At 30.8% G+C, this 12,435-nt stretch overlaps 1 protein-coding gene across 1 annotated transcript; it reads left to right on the forward strand.

Moving 5' to 3' along the window:
• Positions 1-3,656: 3,656 nt before the first annotated feature.
• Positions 3,657-12,432, forward strand: LOC108916009 (nardilysin-like; the record flags this gene model as incomplete). Its single annotated transcript, XM_023456121.1, has 8 exons — positions 3,657-3,704; positions 3,795-3,971; positions 4,023-4,224; positions 4,283-4,423; positions 5,238-5,406; positions 5,468-5,673; positions 9,015-9,182; positions 12,355-12,432. Coding segments are annotated over exons 2-8 (1,119 nt in total), but the record flags the coding sequence as incomplete, so codon positions are not given.
• Positions 12,433-12,435: the final 3 nt, after the last annotated feature.

Genomic DNA, 12,435 nt, shown 5'->3' on the forward strand with positions numbered 1-12,435 from the left:
TTTTTTCACTCTTGGTATTGTATGTCATATACAGCTTTTTCCAGTAGTGACTGGTGGAAACTGAAGTGATCATAGGCGGGATTTCGCTCAAATCATTGAGGGGGCAAACATCTCGAAAAATTTTAACTCCCTTGAAGTTTAACCGAGTTTAATTTTTTTAGCTCAATTGCAATTTCCCCCCCTCCCCTTGCCCCCCTCAATCTTGCCTATGAAAGTGATCATATTTTGATAATGAATCATGGGGACCATATTGTCTTTTAGGAGATGATAGGATAGGAAAAAAATTCAAACAAAATTTGCAAAGCAAAAAATTAAAATAAGGGTTGCTTACCTTGCGAAGAAAAGGGTTGCATGTGTATGTGCAAAATATATATTTTTTCACAATCGAGTGACAAATAGAATTGTGTTTTCTTATTCTTTGGAAAATTAATATTTCTTTGTAGTTATATTAGTTAAGTTTATTAAATTTGATGCAACTTTACGCCTGATTGTATTTTTTCGGTCGATCTAAGTTGGGATCTTGTACTACAAGCCTAACTAACTTATTTCGTAAATTTCATTAGAACTTTTTTCATCACAAAGTTCTCTTTGTGGCCTTGAAATCATCTCCCAAAAAATGGTATGTGTGCTTTATAAAACAATTGGACAATTTAATTTTTGCCAGCCACCATTGGGTTTTTTCAAATACTGTCTGAATCATGGTTTTAAATCTCTCATATTATTTTTTCAAGAATAGAAAAATTTGGAAACTTATTAATCGTAATAGTTACCATTTTAAATTGAATTGATAAAGAATAAACAGGAACACATTAAGTTTCTGGTTCAGTTTGAAAATCTAGGTTTTGGAAATGCCTGAAGATTAAATATTAACCAATTTCTGACTGCTGATTATTGGTGAATCTGCTGTGAATGTGTGTGTGTGTATTGCTGAATGGTGGTCTGCTTTATAAGCAAACTATTACTAGCTTTAATTATCAGTGTTAGTAATTAGCTAATTTTTCATATTCAGGCATTTCCAATATCTCCTAGACTTAAACAAAAATTCATAAATTTAAATACGTGATGATTAGTCAGATTTTTAATAAGAAAATCCTTGAAAATAGTAGAACCCTCTCTTTATATAAACAAAATTAATTTAAATTTTATATCCCAAAAAAATTTTAGAAGGGCTTTCTTATTCATAGTAGTCGAACTGTAGGTATATATCTTTTTAATTATCAAGACGATTTTGGATGATGATTTGCACTTTGCTCTTATCCATTACATTTAATTTCAAATATATACGTACCTATCTGTTACCTATGTCCAGACTCAATTTTAAAAATTCAGTTAGTTAAAATTTTGGTATCAACCCTTTAGACCTAAAAATAAAATTTAAGGATGATTCTATATACTAAAAGTATAGTAACTATAATTTATAATGCTTTCAATAAGTTTTTGAAAATATACTTGACACATTAAAATTCAATATATAGAAAATATTCACTGAAAATTATCTTGTATACAATATGATGAATTAAACTCTGAACTTTTGAGAAACTAATATTAGAAATGCATACTGCGAAATTTAATTTTAACTTTATGAACAAAAAAAAGATTTATAATACATAGAATATTATGTTTATTAAATTAATGTTTTTAAACCCCGATGCCACCAAGTAATTTTTATATTTTTTTAAGTATACAGTAACTAATGTTGTGATGACACACCAATCTTTTTGACAATTTAATTTCATTTTCACATTGTTACCATACCAGTCAGCTGCATTACTGTAACGCTTCTTGAATATGGACGTAAAACTTGCAAATTGCCTACAGTGCCATGCCGTTTCCTTTGAATAAAAAAAAATCAATTTCTTGTACTGCAGAGATGTATGAAGCTTTGCTTAAAGTTGTCTGTGGATTGAACTACAGTCATTGTAATTTTTAAGTTAATAAATGTACATTATAATTTAGATCTTAGTTGGTTAACATTATGGACACCAAATAAATTATGTTTACTTTTCATGTACCTATTTTAAGTGTTAAATTATTGATTTGTTGTACTGTACATTCCGTTAATACAAATCAAATCATATTCTAAATTGCTGTACTCATATTGTTATACATTTACAGTAATAGAAAATTAAAATTTTAACTTTGTCTCATTTTGAGTATTGATATACCTTGATTCCTTAATACTGCATCTTCTAGATTATCTGAAAAAAGTTATCTAGAATAGTTATATTTCCTGTTAATAGTGTGTTGAGTGATTTACATACAGGGTGTTCTGATCTATAGGTGTAGAAGTTACGTTCAAGTTACGATCATAGGTAATAAGAAAAAGAATGAAGTTCAAATATTTTTTATTAAATTATTCCTAAAATAGATCCTTATTTGAGAACAACGATTTCTTCAAAATTGCTTATTTTATTGGAAAGGACCCCTCACAAACCTTATGGAAATGGATCCCCGGTGGATCTCTCTCAAATTTTGGGAATGAACTGTTCAGAGCATCCTGATCAAAAGTTCTGGGCACAAAACCTGGAAACCCCCCAAAGGTCAGGGGCTCATTATACCACACCACCAAAAAAATGATCAGCCAACACATGCAATATATGGTTTCCAGTGTATTTTTGAGCGCTGGACACGAATACGTCATCATTTTTGTTCTTGCACATATCAGTCTTCAGCAAATCACTGAACAAGCTTCAGAAAACTGAAGAAAGAATATTGTGGCCTGTGATTCATCAAATCTAATACCACATTATGAAATTATTGAATTGAATGAAAATGCAGTAAAAATTATATAATTTAAATTGTAACATTTTTCAGTTTTAAGAAAATTGAAAACTAAATTTGGGGTGTCATATAATAGTAAAATCGCCCGCAAATACGATTTTTAAAAAATTGTAACGGGGTCTACTAAATATAAATATTTCAGCTTCATATTTATTTTTTATGGAATTAACTTGTATACTTGGAACACCCTGTAGGTATGCATAATAAAATGTTATGTACAAAAGTGACCTAAATGTATATTACTTATAAAAACTAAAATAATTTTCCAAACACATATGGACAAATACAAAGTCAAAAGTCAATTTAATAAAAATTGTTTTTAAATAGCGGATTGTCTAAATTTAGTAAAGCTAGGTACATTCACCCAATATGAGGTATCACTATTATCAATACTATAGAACTAGAATTGTCCACTTAATAACTTGAATTTATATGCAGTCTAATCAACACCTGACCTATGAATTTAATATCCAATGACCATTTGCTAGCGTTTTGTTGTAATTGTACCCTAGGTAGGTACACAAGTTGTCGAACAGATATCAATCATAAAACATACCTATTGATTATACGACATCCATTTCATTGTAAACACAACAGATATCTACACCACATAATATATATCCTGTTAGAAATTAGTGGAATACTAATTTTATTTTGCATTTAAAATAAGAACAAAATAGTAATGGTTTAATAACCTGTTTATGGATAGTGTTAAATTATACAGAATTTATTTAAACAATGGGATGAACAGTTTCAGCTAAATTATCGACAAAATCATCTAAAAGTGACATATCAAATTCCTTGAGTTTAAAAAAAGCGGAATTATCAGAAAGGAACCAGTTGGACTCAAAAAAACCGGAAATAGTTGACCAGTACGCATGCGCCGTACTTGCCAATCAACTGACTGTTGACTCTGATGTAAGGTGAGGTGTCAAATTTAAAATAATAGTGTTATTGAAATTATGATGAATGAAAATTTATTATAAATGTAGAAATATTTTAACTATTTTTAGGAAAACTAATTCGCTGCTTAAAATGACTGGAAAATCTAGTACTGAAGTAAAGAAACTTTTAAATTCTGATAAAGGCTCTAACCTCACTTTAACTTCCTTTACAACAAAGGGTAAAAATTTAAAATTTCAGGTTTTACCTAGTCCTATTCAAAGTGAGAGCGACAGAAAGGAATACAAGTAAATAATTTATAGTTGTTATGGTGCATTTATTTATGTCACATATTTTAGAGTAATTAAACTGGAAAATGGTTTAACTGCCTGCCTTATTTCTGACAAAGCTCCTATAGATTTGATAGAAAATGAGTCCACTGAAAGCTCAGATTCAGAAGACGAAAGTTCTTCTGCTACAAATGAAGATGAAAATTCAAAGGACATGTCTGATACAGATGATGAATTCTTTAATAAAACCAAAGCACCTGAACAAAAAATGGTGATTGCTCTTAAATAACTGCGTATTTGATTTTAATATTATTATTACATTTCTATAGGCAGCAGCTGGTTTATGTATTGGTGTGGGCAGTTTTAGTGATCCCAAAGAAGTGCAAGGAATGGCTCACTTCTTGGAACATATGGTTTTTATGGGGAGCGAAAAGTTTCCAGAGGAGAATGATTTTGATTCATTCATAAAGGTATATGTAATTCTAATTCTTGGTACATTATTAATTATTAAAAAACTGCAGGCATGTTTAAGTATTTAAGGTAGGGTCACTGCAACGGTTTTTCATCATTTATTAATTTTTTTGAATTTAAGAATTGACAACTTCATCAAAAATTATTTGGAATCGACTTGTTACGAATCTAATAAAAGTAGTTCTAGAATCACTAAATATAGACAAATGTCTTTATGAGTTGAACGATTTTTGAATGAAAAAATAGTTGAACTCATTTTTTATCTGTTTTTGATCAACTTCAGCATGATTTTTACCTTAAATATTCGTATTTTCGACCATTGCTTTTATGTTAGAAGTAAAAGTTGAAAATAGAATCATAAAAATGCCAACAAAATAAAAAAAGGGATCTTTGGAGAATATTTTAGGAATAAATACAATTTATTTTTCTTGACTATTTTTGGATGACATACTACAATCCAAAGAATATATTTCAATAGAATAAGAAAAAAAAATGCATCCTAAATAATAGAAACCCCATATCTGTTGGTGGCCAAAAAGTGTCCATTTTCAGGTATTTTTGAAATGGATATTCATTACTTTGTATCCAGTATATTTTAATGTTTATAACATGAAAAGATTTTATACTAAGTGAAACTTATAACTTATAAATATGATATAGTCTTATGTACGAACTACGTAATCTTTTTAATGTAACATGAATTTGGGCATGTCACTGCGAAATGTTATTTTGTTATATGATATATGTTGCCAGTGATAATGTTGACATCGCTAATCACTATAAAAGACAAGTTATGAAGTTTGTCTATTTCAGAAAGGAGGTGGCAGTGATAACGCCTCAACAGATGCTGAGACAACTTGCTTTTACTTTGAGTGCCTTGAGAAACATTTGTATGAAGCATTAGATAAATTTGCTCAATTTTTTATTTCTCCTTTGATGAAAAAAGAAGCCATGGGAAGGGAAAGGGAAGCTATCGATTCTGGTAAATGTCTTTTATGCGATGTCTATTGAAAATTGTAATGTTGTTAATGTGTTCTTTATAGAATTTCAGATGGCCCTTCCTTCTGATGATATGCCCAAAGAGCAATTGCTCTGTAGTTTGGCGAACCCTAATTCGCCTGTGAATTCTTTTGGATGGGGGAATTTGAAAACATTAAGGGATAATATATCAGATGACAAGCTCTACGAAGGAGTGCATGAATTTAGAAAACGACACTATTCTGCACATAGAATGACCCTTGCTATACAGGTAACAACAAATTATTTTTTAATTATATAAGGAAATTCAGTAAAGTGGTAGAATAAATTATTTAAAGCACACAAATTTCATATAAAATTAGATAAAAATATATATTCTCAAATTTTTTTGAGGATGTTTAACGTGCACTGATGAAACTTGAACCACTGATTTACCTTGTTGGCAGCAAAAATTTGCTTAGTTGATTTACACATATGTCAGCGGGTGGGAGAATTTTGATGCCATCTCATTTAGTACTTTTTATTATCAATGACATTTCTTTGAAAAAAATGTCTCCCATTTTGTTCGAAGAACAAACCATTTTACAGTTCTAATCTTTTTTTTATTTTAAACTGAGCTTACCATACAGAATAAATTGATACTAACTAAAACTATTTCATCTACAAAAACAATGTATTGTGCTTACACAGATGGGTTATTGAGTTTTAAGACTGTAGCCAGAAAATAAAGGTAAATAGTCTGAATGTAAAAATTTTTAAATTTATCTATGTACGCCTCTCGCACATCAATATAGCGTTAGGCACGATCTGTCATTTGTTGCGTGCATTTATCGAAGTCTTCTGGTACTTCTTTCAGCTCCTTCATCATAACCTTTTAAATCGTTAGAATATCGTCAAAAAGACGGCCTTTTATATGTAATTTAATTTTTTGGAATAAAAAATAGTCAGCCGGAGCCAAATCCGGTGAATATGGTGAGTGGTGAAACACTAACATTTTTTCGAGTCAGAAACTGTCGAACAATGACAGCATTATGGGCTGGCATGTTATAGTATAACAGAACCTAGTCCATGGATGCCTACAATTCTGGGTGAACTCACGCTCTATTCAACAAATGATCCAACACATCTTTCTAAAACTCAGCATTGACCTTCTGCCTGGTAGAACAAATTATGGTTTATGCTCTGACAGTCGAAAAAATAATTGAGTCTCTTCGGTTTTGGAGACCCTTGGCCTGTCCATTCAGCATTCTGTCTTTTAGTCTTTTTTTTAGCAAAGCATCGCGATTCATCACTGGTAACGATTTTTTTTTTTAAATTCAAGATTGTTACTATGTGATTCGAGCAAATCCGAACACGAGGCTACACAGTCTTCCTTCTGCTCAGTCATCGAAGAATGCGGAACAAAGCAGGCACAAACCTTTTTTTTGCTCAAATCCCTGGTGATTATTTGATGGTCTCTTTATTGATGTGTACACTGTCCGCCAACATTCTGATCATTGATTGATGATCACACTTCTGTACAGAGCAAAGCTTCAATGTTTTTGATCATTTGGCTTGTGTGTTGATGCCCCGTTCTATTATTGTCATGTACGCTGTCTCGACCCTCACAAAACGTCACGAGCCACAGGAATACAGTTGGACGTAATACACACTCTTCATTGTACACCGTTTGTAACAGTTGATACATTTCCATGACTGTTTTACCGACTTTAAAATAGAACTTGATTATTGTATGCTGTTCAATGTCCCTTTCCATGACAACTATCAAAAACTCACTTCACATAAAATGTGGTAGATACACATATACTGCTTGGAAGTTTTCTCATTGCATAGTTCCATTGACCGCACATAGATAGCGCTAAGCACTTTGCCACAATAAAATCAGTCTTAAAACTTAACAGTCGAACTGTGTATGTATTTTCTAAGAGTATAAGCTACCAACAAAATCATATTTCTATTTTATGAATCTGTGACATGACATATTACATATTTGTAAAAAAAATTACCTACATTTTTTTTTGTGAAACAATTAATTTTAGAATCTTTTTCAATTTACTCGATTTCATAAGGTTAGTAGAATAAAATGTAAAATATATTTTTTCTTAGAAATATTACTTTAATTAAAATAAAAATCCAAATTGATGCTTTCATTGGCACTGATTTTCTGAATTTCCGCCACTGATTGACGTGTTTGTAAGCCGGCTAAGCAAATTTTTATCTCCAATAATACAGGGTGTCCCGAAATTCATGCAACAAAATTTGGTCATAGATTATTAAGACAAATTTAGGGGACCCGTATTTTTACTTTTTGCCAACTGGCCCCCTCTTTCGGAGTTACAGCTCCCTGAAATCTGCCCCTAAGAAGTCTTTTTTGTATCTCAAAACCATGTTGTACGAGAATCACTAAATTTGGTACACATAGGTTTTATGACATGTTAAATCTCACAGTATTACGCCTTTTGTCGAGAAACCCCCTTAAGACACTATTTCGTGGGCCCCTTGTCTTTGGAACGAGAAAAATTTGGTCGCAAATTTGATTTTTTTTAAATTATTAGTTAACTAGAAAGCAATTGAATTTAGAAACTTTTTTGTCTCTTGATATTTGTTTCGTAAAACGCAATGTTCTTGAGGAAAATAGCGAATCACGATATCCATTCGATCACATTTTGACGTTTTCCTCGAAAACATGGCGTTTTACGAAAAAAGTATAAAGAGACAAAAAGTTTCTAAATTTAATGGCTTTTTAGTGTACTGATAATTTTTAAGAAATTTAAATATGCAACCAAATTTTTTTGGCTCCTAAGACAAGGGGGCCCACGAAAAATTGTCTTAAGAGGGTTCCTTGCCAAAAAACGTAACACCATCAGATTCCACATGTCATGAATCCTCTGTGTGCTAAATTTAGTGATTCTCGTACAACAGGGTTCTCAGATATAAAAAAAAGATTATTCTTAGGGGCGGACTTCAGGGGGCTGTAACTCCGAAAAAGGGGGACACTTGGCAAAAATAAAAAATACGGGTCTCCTAAATTTGTCTTAGGAATCTGTGACCAAATTTTGTTGCATGAATTTCCGGACACCCTGTATATCTATATCACTGACAGTCTACTTCAAATATTCTGAGGGATAGATAGATTTTATATACAGGGTATCCAGTCAGTATCTACTAATCTCTCGGAAGCGTAAGACATTCAAAATGTCTTAGACGGTCAAAATAATATTAGGACTTCCTGTAACTTTTTTTGTCTAATGTACCTACTAGGAGATATTGGGCACTAAAGGGGTACCTAGAGATTTATGTTTTAGGTTTTAACCTTATATATTTTGATAAAATTTTGTCATAAGGAATGGCAGACAAGGTTAAATAATTTGAATCAGTTTTTTACTATTATAGAGTATTTGAAAATGGACTGGTTCCAATGTATATATTTTTCAAAATTTTGATATATGTCAATCTGTTTTGATATTTGAGAAAATATATGTATAATTTAAAACGAAACATTCTATGACCCTCGATTGTATGAAACCTTTTGCTTAGAATAATTTGTTTTATAATCCGAATCTGATTAAAATCTGAACCACCCTTTATAGCAGTAAAATACATTTTTTGTAGGCAAGATTACCAATGGAAACGTTACAGACCTATGTGCTAGACTGTTTTTATAATGTACCAAATAATAACTTACCCCCAGAAGATTTTTCTAAATTTGGGGATGGAATTTTTGATACACCTGAGTTTCAGAAAATGTACTACATTAAGCCAAACACAGATTTGTGTCAGGTAAATTGGACTATTATTTAATATTATATCAAGAAAAAGAAAGAAAAATATATCACATATTTTTTATATATAAGTCATTGCGGACATTTTTCAAACTTAACCTCTTCAGTCCCGAAAGTAAAACAAACCATTTTTTAAGTGAATATCTTTATTTATTAGATAATAAGTATCGGTAAAACATAAATATAGTACAAAATAAATAGTAATTTTTGTTCGGAATAATTCAACTAATTTCTCCAATGATTTCCCAAGAAAAGTAATTTACAGTACTAGCTTGTTTCCAAATTAAGTATGTTAGGAGTATTGCTGAAGTGTAACCTATAAAGAATTTTCATATTTGTCTGTGCTTTGTAGCTGTTCCAACATGAACAGCAAAAGCGGCAGCTATTTACCCTGTCACGTAACCTAAGATACAAATCGCGAGACATTGATTTTAAAAGAAACTATTTCTCATTATGAATTTGACTCTTTTTCAGTAGTAACACAATTAAAAAAATTACTATTTTGCTATTATCGCCTTAAAGCCAAAAAATTTTTAATGTGCTCTGTAGAACCTTCGTGCATTTTAGTACTACCACTAAAAGTCTCTAAAATCATCTTTTGAACACCACAAATTTTTTATATTACCCAATAAAATACATCGCCAGCGCTACAAATTTTTTTTTATATGAACTTCCACATAGCCATTGGTAAGTATCATACCAAGAATATTGAAATTTTTGCGAACTTTCCCGACTTCTATTTACGTTAAAAATTGCTGTTATTTTTGGTGTTGGCCGATTATTGAAAATTTGTTTCTTTACTTCATTAGGTCTTGAAGAAGGGGATTCATTATTATCTATGTATATGGATAATATAATATCTATTCATTATTATGCTTAATTAGTTGTTTTGTTGTAAGGAAGTTGTTTTTTATTTATTTTAAATTAATACCTGCCTTGTCCTTAAAGTCTTTATACTTTGTACTATGATCACTCAATCTAGACGTTACGTGGGTACTGCGAAATTGACACTGTAACTGTAAGCTAGATAGAGAGAGAGAGACTAGAAGCATGAGAAATGGGTCTTAACTTCCCCGCATATGGACGTTATTTTAACCACCTCGCGTGGAGGGGGAACTCTAGTATATTGTAGGCAAGTGTGACGCGCCTACAAGCGAAGAAATTCTGGCCTCGCTGTGGTGGGGACTAGTGGAGAGTAACAGTATCCAATGCCGCGCCGATGGAAATGATGGGCGGCGAGATATTCAATATTCAAACAATTATTTTATACTGTTTATTTTTTATTAATGTTATAGGTAACTGGAAATTAGTTTACCTAATTGTTTATTTAGGTTAATAGTAGAATAGAAGTTATCAAAATATATGGTGTGAGAGTCATATTTTACAGTGAGGCCCGGTCTTAGTTGCTTCATACGAAGAGTCGCGACTTGTGTAGGTGCTATAAACGCATGACTAGTATTACACTAGATGAAATAAACTTTTTTGAACTGATGATATTGTGAGAAAGAGTTGTTACTCCATGAACTATAAGTCTCTACTGAGAATTGAATTACACCCCAAAATATCTATTAAATAGAAAAGATCATTCATCAGGAGGGTCACTAGACATAGACCAGTGTCAAGCTTTTTAGCTCTCATCATTATGCTATAATAAGATGACCAACTAATAATTTAGCTATTTGGATGTTTATCTATATATAGACATATTTTGATTATCAGTGAGTTATAACCTATAAATGTGCAGACTGCCATTGAGTTATATCCTCAGTATCTAGTGAAAACTAGGACCATTTATCAGAAAAGTCAGCAGACATAGACCGATTTCGAAATTATTATTAATTCTTGTCAGCGTAAAGTAGCAATGATATTTAAAGATATGATATATCTGTAGATAAACATTCAAAGCTAAATCAATCATCATTTGTCTCACCTACTGACTAGAAGTAATAAGTTTCAAACTGGTCTGTCTGGCGACCGTCCATATAAATGATTTTATAGCACCAATGTGGAGTAGTTGTTTCCATAATAACATCAGTTTAATAAATATGGGGCATTCCACGCCAAATCGACCACTTTTAACTCTGACCCCTTTCAATTTGACTGAAATTTTTTTATTGTTTTCTACCCTATTTCTATTTTTTCAAATTTTTTCGCCCGACAAAAAAAAGAATTTTTGAAAAAAATAGCTATTTTTTTAAATTACCATAACTTTTTCAAAATTTTTGATTTTAAATGTACTTTTTGAAAAAAAATAGATCAAAATTATCTAGACCTATCCACTGTTTTTTCAATTTTTGAAAAAAAACGAAAATTTCTCGATGATTACCATTTTTGAATTTTTTTTTTTCTTATAAAACTTTTTTTTCAGTCAATAAAAGAAATAAAAAACTAAAAAAACACCACTGAAAAAATTTGAGGATTTATAAAAAATGTCAAATTTTTTTATAACAAATTTTGTTTCGAAAATTGAAAAAAAACAGTGAAGATAGATCCAGATAATTTTGATCTATTTTTTTTTCAAAAAGTACATTTAAAAACAAAAATTTTGAGAAATTGTCCCGATAACTCAATTTTTGAAAAAGTTATGGTTATTTAAAAAAAAGCTATTTTTTTTCAAAAATTCATAACTATTTTTGAGTTTGGTGAAAAAATTTGAAAAAATTCTCAGAAGTTCTCAATGGGGTAGAAAGCAATAAAAAAATTTCAGCCAAATCGAAAGGGATCAGAGTTAAAAGTGGTCGATTTGGCGTGGAATGCCCCATATATTTTATCACTAATTGATTATCTAGATGATTGACTTATAAATCAGTATTTTCAGTCGGTAAAAAGTTTTGATTTTATTTAAAAAAATTAAATATAAAATTATCCCAAAAATCTTATCAAATGATATCAAATGTTCTTTGATACCAGAAATCTAGTTGGAGAATGTAGCCCACAGAGTAGTTGTTTTCCGCAATATCATCAGTCTTGTCTGTGAGATTAGATATCTTTTGCTTACCTAGATCTTTGGTATCAAAGAACATTGTTCGACTTCATTTGATGGGATTTTTCATGACAATTTTTTAATTTATTTGAATTAGCTTAATGTCTTTAAAATAACGTAAAAAATATGAGAGCAATTGTAAAATTGTAAAAACTGTATTTCTTAAACTCGCAAGATATATTTTCAGCTTGATTTGACTTGGAGCTTACCCTGTCTTCAAGACAAATATAAGACCAAACCACACAACTACGTGGCTCATTTGATAGGA

Source organism: Anoplophora glabripennis, unplaced genomic scaffold (genome assembly GCF_000390285.2).
Source record: "Anoplophora glabripennis isolate ALB-LARVAE unplaced genomic scaffold, Agla_2.0 scaffold1208, whole genome shotgun sequence".
Lineage (NCBI taxonomy): Eukaryota > Metazoa > Arthropoda > Insecta > Coleoptera > Cerambycidae > Anoplophora > Anoplophora glabripennis.